A 27197-nucleotide genomic window follows, 5' to 3' on the forward strand; every position below is an offset into this window, starting at 1 on the left:
CCAACCCCCTGCAACTAATGCATAATAATAATAATAATAATAATAATAATAATAATAATAATAATAATTTATTTATACCCCACCCATCTGGCTGGGTTTCCCCAGCCACTCTGGTGGCTTCCAACAGAATATTAAAATACAATAGTCTATTAAACATTAAAAGCTTCCCTAAACAGGGCTGCCTTTAGATGTCTTCTAAAAGTTTGGTAATTATTTTTCTCTTTGACATCTGGCGGGAGGGTGTTCCACAGGGTGGGTGCCACTACCGAGAAGGCCCTCTTCCTGGTTCCCTGTAACCTAACTTCTCGCAGGGAGGGAACCGCCAGAAGGCCCTCGGCACTGGACCTCAGTGTCCAGGCAGAACAATGGGGGTGGAGACGCTCCTTCAGATATACTGGACCGAGGCCATTTAGGGATTTAAAGGTCAGCACCAACACTTTGAACTGTGCTCAGAAACATATTGGGAGCCAGTGTAGGTCTTTCAAGACCGGTTTATGTGGTCTTGGTGGCTGCTCCCGGTCACCAGTCTAGCTGCCGCATTCTGGATTAGTTGTAGTTTCTGGGTCACCTTCAAAGATAGCCCCATGTAGAGCGCATTGTAGTAGTCCAAGCGAGAGATAACCAGAGCATGCACCACTCTGGTGAGACAGTCCGCGGGCAGGTAGGGTATCAGCCTGCATACCAGATGGAGCTGGTAGACATCTGCCCTGGACACAGAACTGACCTGTGCCTCCATGGACAACTGTGAGCCCAGAATGACTCCCAGGCTGCACACCTGGTCCTTCAGGGGCACAGTTACCCCATTCAGGACCAGGGAGTCCTCCACACCAGCCCACCTCCTGTCCCCCCCAAAACTGCTCCTTTTCCCAAGTATAGAGTCCTTATGTAGGTTCTCTACTGGTCAGAGAAAATAACAGAGGCTAACCAGAGAATATTGAGAAGCAAATCAGCTAGTAAGCCTGATCTTTATTAAAGCTGTTAAAACAGGGTCTCAACCCCCTGCCCCACGCAGGAGGGAGGAGGAACCCAGAACATTGGTGTGCAAGCTCTAATACAGACTTTTGAAATTGCTCACCCTGTAGCCCAAGACCACCCCCTGAAACAGCATACATACATCACAGAAGGAGGCGGTCAATAGCAGAGGAGGCGGTCTACAGCAGAAATTCTGTCTGCCAGATACCTTATAATGGTCACTGATTGCACTTTCTGGGCAGTCTGGCCATTCTTTCGTGATGGTAAATACTCAGTTCCTACATTGATAGTGTGCTCAGCTTAACAAATACTTGCCAGACTGTATTAGAAAAGGGAGGTGTAAGCCCTCAGTTGGCAACCTTAAGTTTACTCACCCCGTCACCTGCCTGGGCCAGCTGTGAACCGGGTAAAATATAAATATCTCCAGGATCAAGAAGGAGGAAGGTGGGGGAAGTCCCTCAGGTCAGCAAAGCAGAAAGTGAGAAAAGGAAGCTTCGGTGGTAAATTTCAGGTGATCTCTCGCCCCCCATCTGTTGCCACGTTTGCTGTCATCATTGTATGACCTACTTGTCGACCAGAGGGACTCCCCGCCCCAGGACAACTGCAAATTTCCAGGCCCTGCTGAAACACACATGCCTACGTTCTGTGTTGAGCTGGGGGACGGGGAGGAAACTCTCAACCACATGGAAAGAAAATCTTAAAGGGAGTCAAGAAACCCCCATTGTGGTCATACATTGTGGTCAGCGATGAGTTACTTGTGGGTGGAAGGTGAACTTCTAAAGGAGATGCTGTAACCAGACAGCCTGAGCCCCTGATTCCTAAGCATCTAATAACAGCAACAAGAAGGGAGATTTTCCTCCCTCAAAAGCAGTGCTTCTTAACATGTTTTGGGTTATGGACTCCTTTGAGAATCTGGTGAAAGCTATGGACACACACACACACACACACACACACGCATATAGATACTGTGATAAGAATTTTAAAGTCTTCCTTTTCTTGTTTAGTCGTTTAGTCGTGTCCAACTCTTCATGACCCCATGGACCAGAGCACGCCAGGCACTCCTGTCTTCCACTGCCTCACGCAGTTTGGTCAAACTCATGCTGGTAGCTTCAAGAACACTGTCCAACCATCTCGTCCTCTGTTGTCCCCTTCTCCTTGTGCCCTCCATCTTTCCCAACATCAGGGTCTTTTCCAGGGAGTCTTCTCTTCTCATGAGGTGGCCAAAATATTGGAGCCTCAGCTTCACGATCTCTCCTTCCAGTGAGCACTCAGGGCTGATTTCCTTCAGAATGGAGAGGTTTGATCTTCTTGCAGTCCATGGGACTCTCAAGAGTCTCCTCCAGCACCATAATTCTGTGTTCTGTGTGATGTTCTATTATGCTTTTAATTCTGTTGGGAGCTGCCCAGAGTGGCTGGGCGGGGTATAAATAAATTATTATTATTATTATTATTATTATTATTATTATTATTATTATTACTACAGTTATCTTAAAACATTATTAAACAATCACACATAGCCACTATCACGGAAGACTTAAGAAGACATACAACTCAAGAAGACGGATAGGAATTTTGAGAATAAAACAGACTCAAGAAACCCCAGACTTAGGTCTAGATACAGTGGTACCTCAGGTTAAGTACTTAATTCATTCCGGAGGTCCGTTCTTAACCTGAAACTGTTCTTAACCTGAAGCACCACTTTAGCTAATGGGGCCTCCTTCTGCTGCTGCACTGCCGGAGCCCGATTTCTGTTCTCATCCTGAAGCAAAGTTCTTAACCTGAAGCACTATTTCCAGCTAAGAGGAGTGCGTAACCTGAAGCGTATGTAACCTGAAGCGTATGTAACCCGAGGTACCACTGTACAATTTAATCCAGCGCCACTTAGTGGCCAAACAGTATAATTACACTATCCACTCACAGTCTGTTTTGGCATCCTAGAGTCATGTTTCCTCATAGAGAACCCTCCTCCCTTCCTCTTTCTCATCCCCTCTGCTGTCGAGTTTTGCGGCCTCCCTCTTGCACGTTCTTGCCACAGTTCCTCTTGAGAAGCAGCAGCTGCTGTGCTGCGGAAAGGCACGGTTGGAGAACCCCCCTCTCCGCTTTCCCCCATGAAGCCCTTTCCTTTCTTAATTCTGGCCGCGACCGCCCTGGCTGTTTTGATGACAGATGCTCGCAGGGATAAGCTGCAAACCCTTCCCAGGAAGGGGCAAGGAAACTTTGAGGCGGGAGACACCTTAGCTGATCGAGTGCTTTCAGTGGAGGCTGGAAAAGAGGTTGAAATTCCCTGCCAAATTCAGGGGCCCAAACTGACTTGGTTCTGGATTCCACGGTACCCCATCTGTGCTGGCTTCAGCCATGGAGGCAAGAAGGAAATATTCTCTACAAGTTCGGTTGGAGAAGACCAGGTGCTGCTGGAGCAGTTTCAATCGCGAGCAGAAAAGCAGGGAGAAAAGGGAGAGAGGAACTTGGTCCTCATCCTCAAAAGCATGAACGACTCGGGCACTTTCTACTGTTCCAACGGCAACAGAAATTCATCCAAGATCTCCGTCTCCGTGGAGCCTGGTAAAAATACTGGGAGGTAGTATAGCAGTGTGGGTGCTGGATTTAAATATTGCGTGGCAAGACCCCCTCCCCCCTTGAGAAATAAAGACACAGGACACAGTATATAAGATTAATGGGCGGAAAATGGCCACAACTTTATTGATTGCAGGAATTGAGCGGTATTGGCTTAGGCAATGGTCCTATCAGCTAACTGGCTTCAGCCCAATTGCATGAAGACTGGTGAGGGTTAACCACCAGTAGGGGGAGTCCTACTGATGTACATCAACTATGATCTCCCCTGGGGTCACCGCTCGGGGGCGTGCCTTAGGCCCACACCGCCATAGGTTTTGGACAGGGCAACGCCCCCCGGAATCCTTTACCGGACTACCCATTGCTTTGGGGGAAGGTGATGGAACTTCCTTCCCCCCCTCATTTGCATAACAATACCCCTACCAATGCCTAACTGCCAATACTGAGAAGTTGTGACGATTTGCTACGAGGTAGGCGAAAAACCAAATGGCAGGTGCCAATTTGCCAAGTGGAAAAAATTCCTACCAGGCCCCTTAACGGCGACCAACCAAAGTCCATAGCAAGGTCAGAGGAGAAACTAAAGGGCGGGCAGGGTGGGAAACCAGATCGGCTGGAGAGGCGAAGAGAGAGCGGACCTTGGCTGCACTGGGCATAAATAGCCCTCAGACCTAGTGGGGGGCCAGACTATATTTTGAAGGGGGAAAAATGAACGAATTCCTATGCCCCACAAATAACCCAGTGATGCATTTTAAATAAAAGCACACATTCTACTCATGTAGAAACACCAGGCAGGCCCCACAAATAACCCAGAGATGCATTTTAAATAAAAAGACACATTCTACTCATGTAAAAACACTCTGATTCCCGGACCGTCCGCTGGCTGGATTTAGAAGGCGATTGGGCCGGATTCAGCCCCTGGGCCTTAGTTTGCCTACCAATGAACTATCTGCAGAAACAACTCAGGAGCAGGATTTGAATAAACATTCACAACTTTACTTAACAAAATGCCTGGAGAATAACATTGTAATAACATTTTGACAGATAAGGAATAGCAGATTGTATCATTTAATGTAACAAACCAGAGGGGAAGCTGAAGGAAGTCAACGGGAAGGGGGGTGGGAATGTAGAATGTATGTTTGGAAATTATTTTGATATTTGTTGTTAGAAAAGAAAACTAATAAAAATTATATACAAAAAAAGAAAAAGGACAGCTGGACACATAAAGGGCTCCATTTCCTTCAGTAGCGTAGGGCCTCATCAAACCTAAATTCGTCCCTGGGTGGAGCTTAGATGCACATAGGCCAAATCCACTTTAAACGCAGTGTTATACCGGTTTAATAATAATAATAATAATAATAATAATAATAATAATAATAATAATAATAATTTATTATATATACCCTGCCTATCTGGCTGGGTTTCCCCAGCAACTCTGGCTGGCTCCCAACAGAATATTAAAAACACGGTAAAAGATCAAACATTACAAACTTCCCTAAACAGGGCTGCCTTCAGATGTCTTCTAAAAGTCAGATAGTTGTTTATTTCCTTGACATCTGATGGGAGGGTGTTCCACAGGGCGGGCGCCACCACCAAGAAGGCTTCTCTCAAAGAATCCGGGGAACTGTTACTTGTCAAAGGTTTGTTAGGAGACCCCTCACAATGACCAGCACCCTGAACCAAAGACAATTCCCAGGATTCCTTTGGGGAAGCCGTAAGTAACCGTTAAAAGTGGAATAAGCTTTAAATTTGTGGTGTGGATCAAACATGACCTCAGATGATTTCAGACCCTCCAAGGGTCCCTATTTTCCAGGGACAGTCCTGGATTTACAGAAGCCGTCCTGGTTTCTGATTTGATCCCAGAATGTCCCACTTTTCCTTAGGACGTCCCTATTTCATCGCAGAAATGTAGGAGGGTATGGAGTTATGTGACCCGCTGAGTCAAGGAAATAAGTAACTATACAACCTTTGGAAGACATCCGAAGGCAGCCGTGCATGGGGAAGTTTTTTTTTATTATGTTTTTATATATGTTGGAAGCCGCCAAGAAGGAGAGCAATTTGTAACCCCATCAGAACACTGTGCTGGACAGGGAGATTTGAACCTCTCTGCTCACCCCAAAGTCATGTTAATTTGTTTTCTTTTTCCCAACACTGCCACAATGGGGGCATGGAAGGAAATGCGATCAGGACCTCGAACTGTAGAGTAATTGGGATGAAAGGACCGTAGTCTCTGTTAGAGGAATAGCATAGGAGGAAATCCTGTCACGGGAAGAACTGAGGTCTGTTCCCCAGGCCTGATTGTTCTTATCCATTTGTTCATTTATGTCAGATAAAGAAAATGGAATTCATGTCAGACCTTCTACCACACCCCCTCGACACCATGGTTCGGTAACCCTCTCCTGTAAACCCTGTAAGGACCAGAGAGGGGATAAATCTGATGGCAACACGAAGATCACATGGACCCAAAATGGCCTGCCGGTTTCCAACAATAGTGCAGATATCCGGGTAAAAAGGAACGCCATAACAATAAAACGTTTTTCTAGCCGCTATTATGGTCTCTGGAGCTGTACTCATCCTGCCTGTCAGAATGGCTACTGTTTGGAAGGCAATTTAGAAAATCCAGGAATGGAGGATGATATGCCGTCTGAGCCAAACCCTCATCTGGAAGGTGAGTGTCGAGTTTGGCAAAGGCTTGTAGACATTTTAGTTGTGATAAACAGGCCCAGTTCTTCCATGAGTGTTCATTCCAAGGTTTCTTATAACTCCATCATTCAGTCATTCCTTGATGGCTGCAAGCTGAATGTGTGGACCGACTCTCAACTGAGAAGCTTGACCTTTCAGTGTTGATGTGATGTTGTAATAATAATAATAATAATTAATAATAATTATTTATTTATACCCAGCCCATCTGGCTGGGTTTTCCCAGCCACTCTGGGGGGCTTCCAACAGAATATTAAAAACACGATAAAAGATCTAACATTAAAAACTTCCCTAAACAGTGCTGCTTTCAGATTCAGGTGTCTTCTAAATGTCAGATACTTGTTTATTTCTTTGACATCTGATGGGAGGGCGTTCCACAGGGTGGGTGCCACTACCAAGAAGGCCCTCTGCCTCGTTCCCTGTAACTTGGCTTCTTGCAGGGAGGGAACCGTCAGAAGCCCCTTGGAGCTGGACCTCTGTTTCCAGCTCCTTCAGGTATACTGGTCCGAGGCCGTGTAAGAAACCTATTATTGTATCTTTTATCTGTGATGGCTTATTCATACGTACAAATCACCACCCCATCATACAAGGAACATGCATGTCTGCAACAGCCCATAGATGACAAAGCACCACTTAAAACAAGAAACAAAGACAGGGTTTTTGTACCTTAAATGATACATGATCTTACTGTGTTGTAATAGCTTAGGGCCCTCATATTTATGGGACCACCTCTCCTGGTATCCCCGCAGCGGAACTTAAGGTCCATGAATAACCATAGTTTAGAGGTTCCCGGCCTTAAGGAAGTCAGACTATCCTCCACCAGGGCCAGGGCCTTCTCAGTGATGGCTCCGACCTGGTGGAATGCTCTGTCCCATGAGACTAGGGCCCTTCAGGATTTAACCTCCTTCCACTGGGCCTGTAAGACAGAGCTTGGCTTTCAATTTGAACTTAGCCTGATCTTTTATTCCCCTTCCTTCCTTCCCTCCCCCTCCCCTTTTTATGAAGATTACCCACTCTGGGATCCCACAGCTAATTCTCCCCTGGTCTCCTCGCCGGCCCAAATAGGACTAATTTAGCCAGCTAGCCCTGGTGATCATCTAATGTTTATTGGATGGATTTCCCCCCTAAATTGATTTTTGAATTCTGAATTTATTGTTATTCACGTTTTATACTGTATTTTATGCTGGTTTTTTGTTGCGTCAATTAAGTGTTTTAAATTAGTTGTTAGCTGCCCTGAGCCCAGTTTTCTGAACTGGGAAGGGCAGGGTATAAATAAAAAAAATATTATTTATTATTATTAATAGGAGCTGCTTTTCCCACCATGGAGATACATTTACAACAGGGGTGGGGGGTGGGGGACTTTGGCCCTCCAGGTATATCTGAAGTACAACTCCCATCAGCCTCAGCAAGCATAGCCAATGGCCAAGATTAGGGGGAGTTAAACATCCTGAGAACCAAAGACTCCACACACCTCAGTTAGAGCTAAGCCAAAGGGTTGTTTTTGCTCAGCTTTGAAAAAGAATTTTTTGATAGGGGATGAAATAATAAAAGCAGATCAGAGATTATTTATGTATGCTACGACTGCCGCCAGAATTTTAGTAGCCCCAAAATGGAAAACTCAGGAAATACCAACATTAGTGGACAAAAATGGTTGAATATGTAGATTTAGCAAAACTGACCCACAAGATCCATCACCAAGAGGAATCAAAGTTGAAAAATGAATGGAGCAAATTTGTTGAGCATATAGGTAATAACTGTAGAAGTTTAAAGACGGTAGTAGGATTAAAATTAATTTTGTGATGTCTATGAAGAATCTGCGAAGAAAGAGGAAATTCAATATGAAAGCCTGTTGGAGGGAGGGAGGGAAGTCCGCACGCGGTAGAGCGTTTAGAAAACAAGTGGACACATGACTGCTGAATTTTAGAGTATTTATTTTGTTTGTCTATGTTAAAGAAAACTCAATAAAAAGCATGTGAAAATAAATAAATAAATCTTTGCATTCAGGAGAAAGGGCAGGTGGGGAGGGGGATTTTGGGGTGGGAGCCCCCTTTGTATGTAAAGCTGCCTCACCCCATTTCCTCCTGCCCAATGAGGTGTTTGCATTTCTAAGCTGGTTGTTGTTTCCCACCCCCGCACCCCCAATGATGTAGGGAATATGGCTGACCCGCGTATAATTGGGGGCTGCGTAGCTGGACTCCTTGCTCTCGTCTTGGTGGGAGTTGTCGTATTCCTCGTCTGCAGGAATCGTCGCTCACACAGCATCAGGTACCGAAATTGGGGTGTGTTTTTTTATGTATGTCACTTAGACTGGAGTTTCCAGTCTATGAAATCATCCGTTTGTGTCTGCAAAATACTGGTTTCTAAAAGGATTCAATATGTCTCCACGCAACCATTAAGTTGTAACATACATTTATATTCTGATACAATCAGACCAACAGCGCCACCTAGAGATGCTGAGGTTTGATACTCCTTAGAAGAACTCCTGAATAGGCAAATATCCTTGGTTTTATTTCTGAATCCACATTTCAAGTCTGATATTTTTATTTTTGCAATGACCCAAGTGGACTGAAATGGCTAGCTTTTACGTAATGGAAATTTAGCACTAAAGTGGAAGCATTCTCAGAAATTCCAATAATTTTTTTTCCTAGTCCACTTACATCAGAGATGGAATTTTTCTTGCTATTGGTCCTTGGGCTTTCCAGTCGGAAGGTCAGCGGTTCGAATCCCCGCGACGGGGTGAGCTCCCGTTGTTCAGTCCCAGCTCCTGCCAACCTAGCAGTTCGAAAGCACGCCAAAAAGTTCAAGTAGATAAATAGGTACTGCTCCAGCGGGAAGCTAAATGGTGTTTCCATGCGCTGCTCTGGTTTTGCCAGAAGCAGCTTAGTCATGCTGGCCACATGACCTGGAAAAACTGTCTGCGGACAAACGTCGGCTCCCTCGGCCGGTAAAGTGAGATGAGCGCCGCAACCCCAGAGTCATTCATGACTGGACTTAACTGTCAGGGGTCCTTTACCTTTACCTTTTAAAATCCAACTCTGTTAAGCGACCAACTTTATCATTCTCTCAGAGTCCAATAAATATGTGCTCTGTCACCCCAGAACTTTGGTCTCCTTGGAACCTGGGGTCATTTCCAATGCTACTCATACATAGAATATACCCATTGAAGGCAATGGACGCAACTGACTTAGGTTTATTGATTTCAATGGGTCCCCTGGATACAACCCCTGGTCTCCTACCAGATGCTGTGGACTTACACCGTCTCAGGATCTCTGCCCTGTCACCACATGCTCTGAAAGCCATGACTTGGCTCAAGCATCTAAAATGTAACCAGCCAATCTTGAACTAGCATTCCATGAGGCTCTAGAAACAACAGCCGCACAACCAACCCACAAAATTGGAGCTGTATGGACAGAGTCTCAATTTACCGTGCCTTCTCAGAAGTGTGTTGTTGGTGGTTATATAAAATGCCCACTCAAACAGAGCACATTTCTCTTGTCCACAGTGATCCATGTGATGGTCACCTCCAGGCTTGACTACTGTAATTCGCTGCCCTTGAAGCTGTCCCAGAAACTCCAGCGGGTGCAGAATGCTGCAGCGAGGCTCCTCACGGGGTCTCTGCCATGGGAGCATATTCACCCAGTGCTTTTCCAGCTGCACTGGCTCCCGGTGAAGTACAGGGTCAGATTTAAGGTGCTGCTTTTGACCTTTAAAGCCCTTCACGGCCTAGGACCCTCGTACCTACGGGACCGCCTCTCCTGGTATGCCCCACGGAGGACCTTAAGGTCCATATATAGCAACACCCTAGAGGTCCCGGGCCCTAAGGAAGTTAGATTAGCCTCAACCAGAGCCAGGGCCTTCTCAACACTGGCTCCCGCCTGGTGGAATGCTCTGTCTCTTGAGACCAGGGCCCTGCGGGATCTGACCTCTTTCCGCAGGGCCTGTAAGACAGAGTTGTTCCACCTTGCCTTTGGCTTAGAATCAGTTTGATTCCCTCCCCCTCTTTCTTTTCCCTTTCTCCTCCTATGAAGAGATTGCACCCTAATGTTTTAATGTTGTATCTTAATCTTTTAAATTGTATTTTAATTAACTTGTTTTTATTATTGGTTATTAGTCCCCCTGAGCCCGGTCTTGGCTGGGGAGGGCGGGGTATAAATAAAAATTTATTATTATTATTATTATTATTATTATTATTATTATTATTATTATTATTATTATTCGGATGAACATTTTGAATAGCAAACACTCAGAAAGCATTTCTCTGTCGTTCTTTTAATCCCCAGTGAGCCTACGAAGGCGAAGGAAATGCAAGAGAGCAAGGACCCAGATGGTGAGTTGTAGGGCTTTTGTCCTACTTATCGCTCTTTCTGATGCGTCAATTATTGCATGAGGATGATGGGAGTTCGAGTCCAACGCCCAGGGCTGTGGATTCACTCTCCCTGCCTTATGCCCTTCTTTCGATCCCAGGACCAGAAGGATCTTCAAAGAGAAGAGAGGAAACAGAACCTGGAATGGAAGTAGAACCTGGAACGGAAGACCCTACCTATATGGAGGTAACTTCTAATTGGGTAACTTCCCCTGTTCCTGCTGAGGATAAACTGGAGGCCTGTTCCTATTGTTATAGGAGTTGGGGGTTGGTACTGTATGGGTAAAAGCTTAATAAAGACTGGACATAGGAGATCAGAACCCTGCTAAGTCATGAAGCTCACTGGGGGACCTTTTTAAAAATAAATAAACAAACAAAGTAATAATAATACAAATAAAAATGTGCATAAAAATGTGACCATTATTTATCATAACTATCCAATTTTCCAAAAAACCAACCCAAACCACTTCTTGAGATGGTTTGACCCCATTCTACAAATATCTTCCCAATTTCCTCAAAGTCGTTTCTCTTCCATATTCCCCTTTGTACTTTGATAGCGCTCATTAATTTATCATTAATCGCTGTATCTCACACTTCTTTATATACCATTCCGTGGGTGACCTTGAGCCGTTTGGGCCAAGCTCACGCTTTTGGTCTAAACTACCTCACAGGATTGTTTTGGGGATGGGAAAGATGCACGTACGTGTCACTTGATCTCAGAGGAAAGGTAAGGTAAAGGTAAAGGGACCCCTGATCATTAGGTCCAGTCGTGACTGACTCTGGGGTTGCGGCGCTCATCTCGCTTTATTGGCTGAGGGAGCCGGCGTACAGCTTCCGGGTCATGTGGCCAGCATGACTAAGCCGCTTCTGGCAAACCAGAGCAGCACACGGAAACGCCATTTACCTTCCCGCCAGAGTGGTACCTATTTATCTAGTTGCACTTTGACGTGCTTTCGAACTGCTAGGTTGGCAGGAGCAGGGACCGAGCAACGGGAGCTCACCCCGTTGCGGGGATTCGAACTGCCGACCTTCTGATCGGCAAGTCCTAGGCTCAGTGGTTTAACCCACAGTGCCATCCGCGTCCCTCAGAGGAAAAGGTAGGATCTTAAATAAATAAATATGGAAAGTTCAGCTTGCAGGCTTCCCACTGGCAGCCGGTTGACCCTTGTGGCCAAAAGAATACTGGACAAGATGGGTCTTTGGTCTGATCTAGCCAGGCTGTTTCTTAAAACTATCTGTTTACGCCTCGTGTCTCTTTTCTCTTTCCCTACCCAATGCCATCCAGAGAGCCAATCAAATTGAATACTCATCTCTAGAGTTCAGAGAGGCTGGAGGGTGCCAGACTAAGATGGATAACGGGACGCCAGCCGTCGTATACGCCGAAATACCCAAGAGCGATTTAACCAAGAGGGTTGGCTAGTTGCTGCTGCCGCTGCACATCTCAAGGATCGCGAGCAGAGACAATTCCTTCCAACGAACTCAGGAATTTCTGCAAATGTTTTAACAGCTCAGGATAACAGGAAAGCTTGATAGGACACCGTCTGAAGAAGTATGAGCAGGAAGTATTAGCAGCCATGAACTATTGGGGTCAGAGAAGGTGGACAAGTGGCAGCCGTTTGAAAGGAAATTTCCTGCCTTTGGAATACAAAATATTAGAAACCACATGCACTGCAATACATTTTTGTCTCCTGTGAATTGTGCAGTGGCGAGTTCGGAAGAGCCATTCCATGACGGAGGTCACAGCCACACTCCTTCTAAAATTACACAACTGTCAGGGGTTCAGGAGTGGAGGCACAGGGGAAGGAGGAAGCGGAGAGCGAAGGGGAACAATCCGAGGGCAGCGTAGGTGAGGATGACAGTGGGGGAAGAGATTCCATGAGTCTGTCCAGTGATTCGGAAGATTCCCAGAAGGGGGCACCGATAGCCAGAGCAAGGGGGTTCCCAGGAGGGAGGCACCAGAAGCAAGGAACCAGTGGTGACTCCCAAAGCAGCAGCTGGAGATCGGGACCAAGTTCCCCACCAGAGCATAGCGGGGGGGGGAAGAGTCCCAGGTGTCAGGACCGGTTTCCACTCCAGGGGAAAGAGAAGATGAGTCAGGGCTGACCACGCCCCTGTCGCTGAGTGAGGGAATAGAGGGGAAGTCAGATCCAGTTAGCCCCCCCGAAGGAGGGAGCAGTGAAAGGAGCAGTGTAACGGTCAGGAGGAAGGTTACCGGCTGGGCGCGCGCGCCAAGTTCAAATGCACAGGCGCGCGGGACAGCCGGGAGCGCAGACTGGGAGCCAGGTCCTAAAGCACGCCGGAGGCAGGGGGAAGAATCCGGGGACTCGTCAGCATCAGAAGAGTCCAGAAAGGGCAACACCCCAGTGGGCAGAAGGACCCAGAGGAGAAAGGAGCAAAGGAGGTGGAGCAAGGCTAGGGTCTTGAACTGGTGTCTGGGGGGAGGAGATTCAGACGGAGCTTCAGCGGTCTAGGGTTGAGACGTAGAGCTGCGCGCCACGGCTTTGGAATCGAAACTGAACCTTAATAAAGACTTTTGTATATAACAAGAACTGGCGTTGGTCCTCTGTGAGCTGGGACCTTGGGCAGCTCTGACAACAACCTTCTAAGATTATACAATCATTTCATAATCACACAATAATAATTATTAGAGATGCATAGCAATGTCTCCATGTGTTGGCCATCAGGTAGATCTATTATTTTCTGTGCGCACACACACACTGGATGCAAAGGAAAGAGGAGCATGCAGACAACCTCAGTCGTGATAAGTAAATCTGTGTTTATTCCTGCCAGGACCTTTGATTTTCATTTTATAATACCATTTTCTCAATATTCCAGCTCAGCACAAAATGGCAGAAGTAATGATAATGATAGTAATCAGTGCTCCCCCCCCCCCCTAGAAATATAGGTGCCGGTACTTACCATGAATTTGTTAACAGTAAGTGCCACACTTTTTAGCAACAACAAAAAAAGAGGGGCCGATATTGCATACCCTTGAGGGGGGAAAGCACTAATAGTAATACAGTGGTACCTCAGGTTAAGAACTTAATTCGTTCTGGAGGTCTGTTCTTAACCTGAAACTGTTCTTAACCTGAGGTAACACTTTAGCTAATGGGGCCTCCCGCTGCCGCCGTGCGATTTCTGTTCTCATCCTGAGGTAAAGTTCTTAACCTGAGGTACTATTTCTGGCTTAGCGGAGTCTGTAACCCGAAGTTATTATTATTACAGTGGTACTTCGGGCTACAGACGCTTCAGGTGTCTGTAACCTGAAGCATCTGTAGCCCGAGGTACCACTGTAATAATAATAACTGCTGCTCCAAGTACAGCAAGGATTTGGAGTTTAACGCACAAAAGGCTGCTTCTTCCTTTTCCTTCCTTGCTTGCAGGGGCAATTTTTTTTTATTTTTTAATGCAGCTGCTTTGTGCAAGAACTCTTCTGTGCAAAAGAGTTTTTTTAAAAAACAAAACAAAACACACCACTGGGAACTTGCATCCGTTCTTATCAGCTGATGGAAGGAAAATGGATGTCGGGGGTTTGGCGATAGTTAATTTCAACTCTAGTTTGACTTCCTGTAGTACTGGATGAACCAACAGGAGAGCTAAGCACATGCTCAGGACACCAAGCAAGCACAAAATAATATATATTTGTAAAGAATTTGACATTTGATTTAAAAATAATAATAATTGAAGTAGTCATCATGGGGGGAAAAAATCAGAATTTTGTTAGATTTCCTTCAACTTACCCCTGCCCCCTTCTCTTTTTATTTATTACTTATTTCTATCTAAACCAGGGGGCACCTACGGGTACAAATTGAAATAACGTGAGGAAATCAGATCCTGTCACATTTTGCAATGTTTTACTTTTTTTAAAAAAAGTTTATTTTACAGTTTAGCATGGTTTTCATTTTGAATGACGTGGCGGGCTGCACCATGACATTTTCAGTGCTTAGGGCCTCTAAATCTGGCCCTGGCTCTGTGAGATTAAGGAAGAGGCGGATCTTGAGAAAGCATTTGATGGGAAAGGTGTGTGTGTGTGTGTGTGTGTGTGTGTGTGTGTGGTGCACACACACCAAACCAGTGGTGGCGAACCTTGGCCCTCCAGATGTTTTGGAACTACAACTCCCATCATTCCTAGCTAACAGGACCAGTGGTCAGGGATGATGGGAGTTGTAGTTCCAAAACATCTGGAGGGCCAAGGTTTGCCACCACTGCACTATACATTTAAAACACCTTAGAAGCACCATCATTCCCTCAAGGAATTCTGGGAGCTGTAGTTTACCCCTCACAGAGTTGCAGTTCCCAGCACCGCTTTAACAAGCTACAAGGCCCAGAATTCTTTGAGGGGGCAAGAATGCGCTTTGAATATATTTTAAAATAGGGTTGCCATATTCCCCAAAGTGAAAATCCGAACAAAGTTGTTGTGCTTTTTCCCTCTCTCACAGCCAGAGAGAGAGAGAGGCAGCCAGCAGAGAAGGTGACAAAAAGCAGGCCTGTTTAAAGGAAGCAGGAGACTGGGGTGGCTTTTGGGGACATGGAGTCTGAGGAGCAAAAGTCATATATGGGAACGTCTTGTTCACTGTTTCCGGAGGCTTTGAGAGGAAGCAGCAAACGGAACTGTGCAGAGGAGATGTAGACGTTGTGGTTGCCAATGTTCGAAGTGTGGGCGTCGGAAGTGACGGCGTCAGACAATGACCGCATAAACCGTGGTGCTGTCTTGAGTGCAAACAGAGGTGGATTTCCTTCGGGGATATTCCAGTTGTGCATAATGGAGGGAAGCAGGTCCCTGTGATGAGAAACCGGCAAGAGAAAGGGCGATTTAAGGAGTTGAATGTGCAGCGCCTGCCCCAACTTACCGTATTTTTTGCTCTATAAGACGCACCAGACCACAAGACACACCTAGTTTTGGGAGGAGGAAAACAAAACAAGAAAAAAATAATTCTGAATCTCAGAAGCCAGAACAGCAAGAGGGATCACTGCGCAGTGAAAGCAGCAATCCCTCTTGCTGTTCTGGCTTCAGGGATAGCCGCGCAGCGTGCATTCGCTCTATAAGACGCACACACATTTCCCCTTACTTTTTAGGAAAGAAAAAGTGAGTCTTATAGAGCAAAAAATACAGTATATCCTAGCCCCGAGCTCCGCCAGGAATGTCCAGCCAGTATTTACCTCATCCAGACTCTTCCTCTGGTAAAGTTCCTCGTTCACTCTGGCTGGATTTATCGCAGAAGCACAGCCTTGGGATCGCCGTGACAAGTGGGATGAAACAAACATGAAATCATTTATCAGGGCAATCTCACTGGGCCATGTGTGGAACTCCCCACCATGGGAATTTCATGAGGAAAGATGCCTTCTCCCAACACGATATTCTTGGAGTGCATCTGTGGAACTCCCTCCCACCAGATGTCAAAGAGATAAACAACTACCTGACATTTAGAAGACATCTGAAAGCAGCCCTGTTCAGGGAAGTTTTTAACGTGTGACATTTTAATGTATTTTTAATCTTTGTTGGAAGCCGCCCAGAGTGGCTGGGGAAACCCAACCAGATGGGCGGGGTACAAATAATGAAATTATTATTATTATTATTATTATTATTATTATTATTATTATTATTATTATTATTATTATTATTTCCCACCAACCCCTGACCACTGACCAGTCTGGAAGACGAAGCTTTTGTTAAATGGCAAAAGGAAGAACTTCTCATTCATTCCTCACCTGTCCTCTCCTTCCCTCCTCTCTGCTTCCTAGAAAGAAAATTGCAGGAGTCTTAGGGCTACATACATTTTATGGTTGACATGGCAACGTCAGCAACCGTGGTACTCTGAACTAAACTGTCCATCTCTCCTGCACCTGTTTATAGGAATAGATCATTAAGTCTTCATAAAGTGTGTGTGAGAGTATGGAAGTGAGAGCTGGACCATAAAGAAGGCTGATCGCCGAAGAATTGATGCTTTTGAATCATGGTGCTGGAGGAGACTCTTGAGAGTCCCATGGACTGCAAGAAGATCAAACCTCTCCATTCTGAAGGAAATCAGCCCTGAGTGCTCACTGGAAGGACAGATCCTGAAGCTGAGGCTCCAATACTTTGGCCACCTCTTGAGAAGAGAAGACTCCCTGGAAAAGACCCTGATGTTGGGAAAGATGGAGGGCACAAGGAGAAGGGGACGACAGAGGACGAGATGGTTGGACAGTGTTCTCGAAGCTACCAGCATGAGTCTGACCAAACTGCGGGAGGCAGTGGAAGACAGGAGTGCCTGGCGTGCTCTGGTCCAGGGGGTCACGAAGAGTCGGAAACGACTAAACAACAACAACAAAGTGTGTGTTTCCCTATCCATGGCTACCAGTGATGGGGACTGAGAATGACACACTATGATGCCATCATAATACAAGTGCCATTTCGTTATATCTGCTGGCTCTAAGGGATTGTTTTGATCTTAACCCTGCCTGGTACTAACAGGAGAGCCCAGATGTGTGTCACCGTGGAGCAGGGATATAAAACTGTCTTCCATGAAAATGTCAGAGCACTGGTCTGTCTGCTGCAGGGATGAGGGAACCTATGGCTCTCCAGATATTGCTGAACTCCAACTCCCATCAGCCCCAGGGGCAGATCTACTCTGATACTCATGAAGCTTAAGCTTCAAGGCCCTTAATCCTGGAGGAGCTCCAGAAGCAAATTTAGTCCACATTGCTTAAACTTTAGACCTCCAAGGTCCACCACTGCTGTCAGCTTCTTCCTCCTTAGTCTCAGTGTTGACCTTGGAGGATGGAGACTAGACTAGAATGAGCTGGCTCCTCCTGCCGTTGGCTTTGGCGCCACCTACTGTTGACCTCCCTGTCTCCCGCCCTACCAGGCTCCATAGACACCAGACAGCACTGCGTTCACCGCTGCCAAGTCCCTCCACGGAAAACACCTTTGACTCACCTGGTTGCTAGCTGCCTCTTCCACATCCACACGGCTGTTCCAAGAGCAGCCAGGACCAGAGCCAGACCAAGGAACAGCAAGGCCCAAATCCAGATTTCGGTGCCCTTCACTCCATCGGCTTCTGCAGGTGCAGTGTCCGTAGTCGCGGCAGGACTTGGTGAGAGAAATGACACCAAATAGGGAGGCAGCTCAGCAGAAGCAGAACCTTCAGGGAAGGGTTGGGAGGTTGTTTTGAAATGAGGAACAAATGGCGCTTTTCAGCCTAACCTCAAAATTGCCTGTCAGCCTTCCTTGGAAGCAAGAAGGCCCAGCCAGTGTAGGCAGTCATAAAATCATAGAATTGTGGAGTTGTAAGGGACCCTGAGGGTCATCTAGTCCAACCCCCTGTAGTGCAAGAATCTCGATCCTGAGCTAGATGGTCCAATAGTATGACTTTGCATTGGCAGCTTCATATGCTCCTATGGACTTGGGACCTTCTGCAAGTGCTCTGGCAAATATCTTTGGTTGGTCCTCACTCCTGAACCTCTGTAACATAATTGATCCCTCATGGTGGAATACCAGCCCTGAGATGCTGAGAATAGCACTTTTGTCAAGGGATAGTAGGAGGCAATCCATCTCAGGGCTACAGGCCTGGCTCTTGTGCATCCAAGATTCACATAACTGAAAGTATTTTCATTTAGGCAAGCCGACCCAGACAAAATGGCATGCCATTTTATTGTGTTTGTGTTTGTTTTAACACTGCTTATCACTACACATATAACAAAAATGTAAGTATGTCATCACGCTGCAGTTCCCTTGATGGCCCACAGATGGCACTGCGAACTACACCACGACCACAGACTTCTGAGAGCAGCTAGGTCACTCACAGTGGTGTTGTAGGGTGAGGAAAAGGGAGATGGATATTTCATATTGTCATACCTTCCAATATGTTGGGTCCCGTATCTTCCTGGACATGCTCCTGCACATGACACATGCAAGATCATGGAGCCCAAAAGACACGTTTTTTTTGGGGGGGGGCGTTCTCTCACATGAGAGTATGGAGCTCTCCAAAAGCTGTGAAAGATCGTACCACCGCAAAAGTGCTTTTTCTGGGGTGAGATTACAGCATGAAATTGTGTGGGGTCGCAGTGCCCATAATGGCCACTGTACTCTTACATGAAAATGGGATGCCCTGCTTTTACCAGGACACTTGCTAGGTAGGTATTATTTTATACACAAAATGCTTAGAGGTTCCTGTTGATTAAGTGGCATATGAATCTTATCAAACCAAATGAAATAAATAGCATTGCACTAGGTGGGATATCTTCTATCCATTTGGCACTGAGATGGAAAAAGCTGTACCTGCTGCAGTCCTCCTTTTCTGCGCAAGTCCTCAGAGCCAGGATGGGGAACCTGTGGCCTTCCAGATGTTTTTGGACTCCAACTCCCATCAACCCCAGCCAGCATCAGCCAATGGCCGGGGAGGATAGGAGTTGTAGTCAAATAACATCTGGAGGACCATAGGTTTTCCATACTTGCTTTAACGCAGGGGCTGGATGTAAGCTGGACAACCGCACAGAGTATTTCAAATTCACCTGCGCCCTTCTCTCGGACGGGTGGCTCCAAGCAAATTTCAGAGACCCAAGTGTGATTGGCAAGAGAGTGGCATTCCCAGCGCCCCCAAGCCCTCCGCCGGGTGGACAGTAATTGGACAAGGGACCCGTAACTGGTCTTCTCGAACCAGCGCTCGTTGCCCAGCGGTTTTGAGTTCAGCATCCAGCGAAAAGCGTTTTCCTTGAAGTTGCCTGGCGAGCGGCAGTGACGGCAGCTGAGCCGCAAAGAGGAGGCATTGAGCCACCAGAAGGAGACGTAGACGTTGTTGTGGCAGCCTGGGGAGAGAAGAGGAAAAGGGACGAATTAGCAGGCCGAGCTCCAGGTTCAAAGAGGTCCTCAGCAAAGTACCGTATTTTCCTGTGTATAAGACGCCCCCATGTATAAGTCAACCTCTTTTTTTTAATCCCAAAATTAAGAAATTAAGTTGTTTCACTTTTGGGGGTGGGGTGGGGGAGGTCACGTCCTCCAATCACTCACCCGCCTGCCCACCACTGCCAATCGCTTGCCACAGCCACTGCCGATCGCACACCCTGCCGCAGCCAATAATCACCTGCCCAATCGCCTCTGCCCATCTCCTGCTTGCTGCTGCCATTAATTGCACATTCCCCCTCTGCATTCACTATCCGTATATAAGACGACACCCAATTTTTGCCTATTATTTTTTTTTAGCAAAAAGCATTGTCTTATACACAGAAAAATATGGTACTTTCTGGTCAGCCCCCCGCCCCCCAATATTCGTAGGCTTATGTTTCTGGTCTTCTTTGATAGCAATGGAGGGCAGCTCAGAGCTGCCATCAAACCTCATTCACAATGCACCTATTGGAGCAATTCTACATGGGCCAAATCCACACTATAATTTTAAAGCGCTATGCAGTGGTACCTTGGTTTAAGAACAGCTTAGTGTATGAACAACTTGGATTAAGAAAGCTGCAAACCTGGAAGTAGGTGTTTTGGTTTGTGAACTCTGCCTTGGAATAAGAACATGTTTCGCTTCCTGTTGAGTGTGTTCCATTTGTAAATTGAGGCCCCCGCTGCTATGGGAATACACACCTTGAATGACTGAATGAATGAATTTTCTTATTACAGTCACAGACCAGTTCCGGCTCACTTACAATATCAGGAAAATCATAAAACACAGGAATACATTGAATTGCAATTGGGTATAACAGAGACAGAACCTTGGTTTAAGAATGCTTTGATTTAAGAACGGACTTCTGGAACAGTTTAAGTCTGTAAACCAAGGTACAACAAGGAGAAGGGGACGACAGAGGACGAGATGGTTGGGCAGTGTTCTCGAAGCTACCAGCATGAGTTTGACCAAACTGCGGGAGGCAGTGGAAGACAGGAGTGCCTGGCGTGCTCTGGTCCAGGGGGTCACGAAGAGTTGGACACGGCTAAATGACTAAACAACAACAATAGAGAGAAGGCGAACTCTTGCTATTATTTTTTGAGAAACATACCTGCAGTCACGTCCAGCATGGTTCGAGTCTCTGAGCCGTCGGGCGAACGGCAGACGTAGGTGCCTGAATCGCTCATGACCAGATTCCGGAGGACCAGGGATCCTGATGTCTGGTTTGCCAGCCGCTTGGCGAACCGAACAGGAGCCACCTCCTTTCCAGTAAGGCTCCAGGTTATTTCCACGTAACCCCTTTGGACCTCGGCACACCTGGGACTCAGAGGGAGCCAAAACCAACGGGTCCCGGGGCTCACGGACTCGCAGGGAAGCGTGGCCTGCTCCCCAGAAGCGCGGACGATTCTCTCGGGGACAAAAGCTGATGGAGAAGAGAAATGGAAGTGTTAACCTCTCCTCTGCCCAAGCCCTATCCCTGCTCACCCCACACTTGCAAGGCCCCCCACAAAGGAACGATGGAAGTTGCCTTATACTGAGTCAGTCCATTGGTCCATCTGGCTTAGCAATGTATACACTGGCTGGCAGCATCTCTCTGGGATTTCACACAGGATTATTTCCCAGCCCTACCTAGAGAGTCCAGGAATTCAACCTGGAAACTTCTACATGCGAGGCAGGTGTTCTGCCACTGAGCTGTGACTCTGTGCCCTCTTGATTCAATCTTTGCTTTGGAGATTCTGCTGTCTGGTTTATTTGAGCCTCGTATTCCTTTTATTCCTTTATTTCTTCATTTGTGATTTTCTATTTTATACATTTCAATATTTGTACAATCGTTTTAACGTTTCAGAACTCGACTTCCTTCCCCCCTCTTTCTGCAGTTCCTTATTTTATATTTTCTGCATATTTCAAATTAACTTAACTTATTTATCCATCTTCAGTGGTACCTCAGGTTACATATGCTTCAGGTTACATACGCTTCAGGTTACAGACTCCGCTAACCCAGAAATAGTGCTTCAGGTTAAAAACTTTGCTTCAGGAGGAGAACAGAAATTGCATGTGGGCGGCGCGGCGGCAGCAGGAGGCCCCATTAGCTAAAGTGGTGCTTCAGGTTAAGAGCAGTTTCAGGTTAAGTACGGACCTCCGGAACGAATTAAGTACTTAACCCGAGGTACCACTGTATACTCTTACAAAATTGCAGGTTATTACAATAATCCTGCCAATGTTCTCATCTGTTTATTTGTAAATATTCAATAAACCATTTCCATTCTTTTATTTAAAAGTTTGTTATCTTTTTCAGTGAGTTTTGCCATTTATGAATATTCCATAAGTTTTTGTATCCGTTCTTCTTTCGCTGGGACGACTTCTTCTTTCAGATTTTGGGCAAGTAACATTCTTGCAGCTGTAGTCGCATACATGGATAAATTTAGGTAGTTCTGTCGTTATAATTCCCAAAAGCCTCGCATTCCTACCCTGCCTTTCCTCTCAGTCACTTTCTGACTTGGCAACAGCAAACCCCTCCATGCAAGGATTCTTCGAACGCTTCCATTCTTCCATTCTTTAACCACACAGATCCGTGTCCTGTTCTCTTTTTTCCCATGCCGAACCTTTCACTTACCAAAAAAATTCAAAAAAATTCCTACAGATAAAGAAATAAAATAATTCTGCCTATTACACCCCTGTTTGAGAAGAAAACATTCAGGGCCCAACGACATCTTCTCCCAACCACCACCCGTCTTCCTCCTTCTAGATCCTCACAGACAGATCTATTACCGTGCTCTTTCCTCAGGATGAATAATCCTATCAGTATCCTCAGCCAACAAAACTCCATATTGTTCAGTGCTCTGCCATTTATTTCATAACAATGATAATTCCAGAAGCGAGAGGGTGAACTGCGTTGAACAGGAAAGCATTATTCACCGAGAAATGTTATCTCTCTCTGTGGTGGTGTCTTGGGCTTTTTTAAGAAAAGTCAAACGGAAAAGAGCTACATTTTAATCGCCTCCTGGCAGACACAGTATAACTGGATGTGGGACTTTGCAGGAGAGGAGAATGAGAGCCTGGAAGGCTGGCTCACAGTCAGTTAGGATTATTTATGCCCGTCTGCCTCGCGGGTGGCTCTGTGGGCTTGCCGATCAGAAGGTCAGCGGTCCAAATCCCCGCGACGGGGTGAGCTCCCGTTGCTCGGTCCCTGCTCCTGCCAACCTAGCAGTTCAAAAGCACGTCAAAGTGCAAGTAGATAAATAGGTACCGCTCCAGCGGGAAGGTAAACGGCGTTTCTGTGTGCTGCTCTGGTTCGCCAGAAGCGGCTTAGTCATGCTGGCCACATGGCCCAGAAGCTGTACACCGGCTCCCTCGGCCAATAAAGCGAGATGAGCGCCGCAGCCCCAGAGTCGGTCACAACTGGACCTAATGGTCAGGGTTCCCTTTACCTTTACCTTTTTCCTCATCTCTGAGGCAAATAACACTCTGTTCCTGGTGACAGAATTGAAGAGATGCTACCTGATTCCGAAGTACAGTCCTACCTTGGGTTGAAGTAGCTTCGGGATGAATATTTTCGGGATGCGCTCCGTGGCAACCCGGAAGTAATGGAGCGTGTTACTTCTGGGTTTCGCTGCTCGCGGAGCTCAAAATGACAACACGCGCATGCGCGGAAGCGGCGAAACGTGACCCGTGCACATGCAGACATGCAGTCGCGTGTTATGTTCGCTTCAGGATGCAAATGGGGCTCTGGAACGGATCCTGTTCGCATCCAGAGGTACCACTGTACGACATTTACCACGTTTTGAAATTATAGCATACCTTCCAACATTTCTCCGACGAAAGTAAGAGATGTCCCATTCCATAATGTTAATTGTACTATTTATACCCCGCACATCTTAACTGGGTTGCCCCAGCCACTCTGGGCAGCTTCCAACATATATAAAAACATAGTAAAACATTAAATAAACTTCCTGTATTGATATGGGGCTATCTGTTTAGCCCATTTTAGTGTTGGCTAAGCTCTAAAATCTTCCTGGATGTTTAACTGTGTATTGACAAATGTACTTTTTCTGACTGATGGTCGAATAAAAGGTTGATGATGGTTAAATAAACTTCCCTATACAGGATTGCCTTTAGACGGCTCGGGGGTCAGATAACTCCACACTCTCCCAACATTTCTGCAATGAAAATAGGGACATCCTAAGGAAAAGCAGGACATTCCGGGATCAAATCAGAAACCAGGACGGCTTCTCTAAATCAGGTACATTCCTGGAAAAATAGGGACACTTGAAGGGTCTGTAACAGACGTTACCATCTGGGCATGGGCCCTCATAAAACCAGCAGAGTTTAAAATTCAGTTCATTTTACCCTTTTACCAAAGAGAGGCCACAACTGCACTATACATGTAAAGTATTATGATGCTGATTTTTATAGTCATGGCTCCCCAACAAAGAATCTTGGGAACTGTAGTTTGTTATGGCTGCTGAGGGTTGTTGGAAAACCCCTATTCCTCCTCCCAGAGCTACGATTCCCAGTGCTTTAGCAAGCCAATCCCTCTTCCTTGGGAACTCTAGGAATTGTAGCTCTGAGGGGAATAGGTAGCCCCCCCGAAACTCTCTGCACCTTTAACAAACTACAATTCCCAGGATGGTAAAGCCATGACTGATAAAAGTAGTATCATAGTGCCTTGAACGTATAGTACAAAGATGGCCGAGCAGCAAAATGAGGACACCGTTAACAGGGAGCAAATGAACAGTTTCATTATATGACATGTGGGAGATGCAACAAAATGGCGCAGTGTGGAAAGTTATTTTTCGGGATCCGTCCCCACCCCCTTAAAAAAACATTGTTAGCATGCTGCGGCTACTAAACTGGCCTGTTTTTGCCTAACTCTGCTTTTCTGCAACAAGGGCACCTGCAAATTTGCAAGTGGGATGAGGGTGTAGAGGGCAACTAAAAAGAGAGACGTTAAAAGTTCCAATGAGGGTGCAATGAATGAAGCCAAACTTTTGTTGTTGTTGCCATATTCTAGGTTTTACAAGGAAAGAACATATAGGACCCAGGAGGGGGACTGCCATCGTGAACAGTGCAATGTATGTTTGTTTCAGCACTTAAGAGATGCTCCAAGCGGTTGAAGCTGTGTGCCCTGGAAGTGGTATCTAAATTCTTATGAATTCTGCTGTGCGGTCTTTGGGAGCATTTGCTGACTTCGCATAAACTGGATTTTATGCCGAATCACCCTTTTGAGCAGTGCAGAACCACAGAGAGCTGTAACAAGGGCATTAAGCGATGCACACATTGGCCCACCTAAAGCTGCTGCTCTAGTCATGTTTGGTGGTATACTGTTATATCCTTCGACCTCAACACTCTTACCTCTGTTGGTGTAGCCTAGAATTGTATTAGTCCTGTTTTTCATTTTGTTTTTGCTGAGCTTCAGGATGTTGGAAGAGAAAACTCACTTTCTGGGGGAATTAGAGGAAGCACTGAAGCAGAATTGGTGCAGCGGGCGAGTTCATAGCCTGTGTCCATTCTCTTGGTCCGAAGCCTTGCCAGGGCTATCTCTGCCACACTTGCTGCCAGAGCTGGCCCAAGACATTTTGGCGCCTGAGGCAAACCCAGGGAACAATGGGTGAGTGAATAGCTACATCAGGAATAAGACGGGTGGGAATCAAATCAAGCTCACCTGATGTTTGAACTGGGAATCAAAGGCCATCAAGGGGGGAAGGGAGCCTAGGAGACCCCCGAGGGCAGCCCCCACCTGTGGGAAGACCAGCAGGGCCTCCTATTCACTGAGGGGCCTCCATACAAACTGTCCAGGCTGGTGCCCCCAAAAGGTCACGTTGGTGCTGCTAACACAGCAAAAACAACAAAGGAGGCAGCAGTTACGAGTTACCGGTCTCAGAAGCCACATCAGTGGTTTGACCACCCCCAAAGGTGCAATCCACTGTCTTTTGAGACAGATGCCAACCATATCGCTGTGCATTGCCCTGGTCTTTTGTGAGAGCATTTTTTAAACCAACAGAACCCATAAAAGAGAGAGCCTTTAACCTTATTTTGTTGACCACCAGCATTATCTTTCCATTTTTTAGTTTGAAATCGAGTAGTTGCTTTGGAAGACGATAATCAGGCATCCGAACAACATGACCAGTCCAACCAAGTTGATGTTCAAAAATCATTGCTTCAACACTGGTGATCTTTGCTTCTTCCATTACACTGGTGGTGGTTTGCCTGTCTTCGCAAGTGATGTGAATTATTTTTCTGAGACACCGTTGATGGAATCTTTTGAGGAGTTGGGAGATGGCGTTTATAAGTGGTTCATGTGGCTCCCAGTATGTTTCTGAGCACAAGTCAAAGTGTTGGTGCTGACCTTTAAAGCCCTAAACGGCCTCGATCCTGTATACCTGAAGGAGCATCTCCACCCCCATCGTTCAGCCCCGACACTGAGATCCAGCGCCAAGGCCTTCTGGCGGTCCCCTCATTGTGAGAAGCGAGGTTACAGGGAACCAGGCAGAGGGCCTTCTTGGTGGTGGCGCCCGCCCTGTGGAACTCCCTCCCTTCAGGTGTGAAGGAAATAAGCAGCTATCCTATCTTTAAAAGACATCTGAAGGCAGCCCTATTTAGGGAAGTTTTTAATATTTAATGCTGTATTGTTTTTAACACTTGATTGGGAGCCACCCAGAGTGGCTGGGGAAACTCAGCCAGATGGGTGGGGTATAAATAATAAATTATTATTATGATGATGATGTTTTACAAGCATACAGTAAGGCTGGCAGACCCCCTGCTCACCACCCACCTTTCCCAAGTTACATGGGCCAGGAAAAGACTCGGTAAGTATAAAAAAATACCATCTTTATTGTGAACCTCTACAACTGTGTGTGGTTTTATTTTCTGGGCGAAGGAGGGTGTTGGAGGATAAATATTACAGGAGAGAGGAAGCAGATTTACAGCTTGCAGTAGGAGGGTAGCAGAGATGGTCAGACTCTCTCTCTCTCTCTCTCTCTCTCACACACACACACACACACACACACACAAGAAAAGGAGATGGACTACGTTGGGTGGTCAGGTATCAATACAGGAAGCCTTGATTGGCGCAGGGGTGACGGAGGTGCTATAAGCTCCAAGGGAGGTGAAATTCCTGGGGCGGGAGCGGTGTGCAGTGCGTCGCTTCAAAATTTTGGAGGTGCTTGCGGGCCTGTGGAGTGAGAAGGAGAGAAAACAAGGTTAAAATGGATTTTCAAGGACGGGGTGAGGAAGGCAGTGGGGAAACAAACATGCAAACTTGGGCAACGGAAGCAATAATCCTTTAGCTTTGCCGGAGAATCAGTAACCAATTGTGAGGACATGGGGGAGGAAGGAGACAATCTGAGGGCAGAATGTACAGGAAAATGATGCTGAGCTTTGTGATAAAGTATCTCTGCTGCTCTCCCCGCCCTGCTCCCCAAACAGGTCAGAGGTGAAACTAGGAGTGGGCAATTTTCTCCTTTCTCCTGTCTTTTAGTTCACAATGTTTCTGCACAGTTTGCAATTTTGTTTTATTCTTTTAAAAGTCTCCACAAAAAATTTCTTTCTCCTAATCAACAGGGTTTTGCATATAATTATGCCTAATAATTTTTTTGCAAGCAATTCCCCCTGTTAACGGATTTTTGTATGTTATTTTCACTAATATGTGCATTTGTACACACTTTCCCTTTACACACACACACACACACACACACACACACGATTGGAGAAGAATGAATTTCGAAGGATGGTAGTGT

The 27197-nt window shown here is 46.3% G+C and overlaps 3 protein-coding genes across 4 annotated transcripts in view; 1 reads left to right on the forward strand and 2 right to left on the reverse strand.

Moving 5' to 3' along the window:
* The window catches only part of MPIG6B (megakaryocyte and platelet inhibitory receptor G6b), a 116795-nt gene extending 104530 nt beyond the window's left edge, over positions 1-12265 (forward strand). The window contains exons 2-7 of the mRNA XM_081903021.1: positions 2588-3534; positions 5870-6208; positions 8391-8505; positions 10521-10567; positions 10705-10790; positions 11889-12265. Of these exons, the coding sequence (XP_081759147.1) occupies positions 3081-3534; positions 5870-6208; positions 8391-8505; positions 10521-10567; positions 10705-10790; positions 11889-12023 (1176 nt within the window). The 5' untranslated portion in view covers positions 2588-3080 and the 3' untranslated portion in view covers positions 12024-12265. The remainder of the gene's footprint in view (positions 1-2587; positions 3535-5869; positions 6209-8390; positions 8506-10520; positions 10568-10704; positions 10791-11888) is intronic.
* A 2810-nt stretch (positions 12266-15075) lies between these two features.
* Positions 15076-22473, reverse strand: LOC309365056 (uncharacterized protein). Of its 2 annotated transcripts, XM_081903185.1 has the most exons (6): positions 22231-22473; positions 20573-20884; positions 19094-19387; positions 17520-17724; positions 15764-15831; positions 15076-15383 (listed from the first exon to the last, which is right to left on the reverse strand). In XM_081903185.1, exons 1-5 carry the CDS (start codon positions 22286-22288, stop codon positions 15765-15767), a joined length of 936 nt encoding a protein of 311 aa, XP_081759311.1. In that variant the 5' UTR covers positions 22289-22473; the 3' UTR covers positions 15076-15383; position 15764. The 2 variants fall into 2 exon arrangements, with proteins under 2 accessions (XP_081759311.1, XP_081759310.1); XM_081903184.1 differs by lacking the exons at positions 15076-15383; positions 15764-15831; positions 17520-17724 and having other exon boundaries at positions 18578-19387.
* Positions 22474-26272: 3799 nt separating this feature from the next.
* ABHD16A (abhydrolase domain containing 16A, phospholipase) overlaps positions 26273-27197 on the reverse strand; it is a 31765-nt gene continuing 30840 nt past the window's right edge. The window contains exon 20 of the mRNA XM_081902497.1: positions 26273-26632. Coding sequence (XP_081758623.1) covers positions 26549-26632 — 84 coding nt within the window. The 3' untranslated portion in view covers positions 26273-26548. The remainder of the gene's footprint in view (positions 26633-27197) is intronic.

This window comes from Podarcis melisellensis (assembly GCF_964234715.1).
Source record: "Podarcis melisellensis genome assembly, chromosome: 2".
In the NCBI taxonomy this organism is placed as follows: domain Eukaryota; kingdom Metazoa; phylum Chordata; class Lepidosauria; order Squamata; family Lacertidae; genus Podarcis; species Podarcis melisellensis.

Coding starts and splice junctions, on each gene's coding strand:
- LOC309365056 (XM_081903184.1), bottom strand. CDS start 22,288: ATGGAGTTTTGTTGGCTGAGGATACTGATAGGATTATTCATCCTGAGG. Junction 20,885..22,230: donor CATCCTGAGGAAAGAGCACG/GTAATAGATCTG, acceptor CTTCTCCATCAG/CTTTTGTCCCCGAGAGAATC. Junction 19,388..20,572: donor CATGCTGGACGTGACTGCAG/GTATGTTTCTCA, acceptor TTCTCTCCCCAG/GCTGCCACAACAACGTCTAC.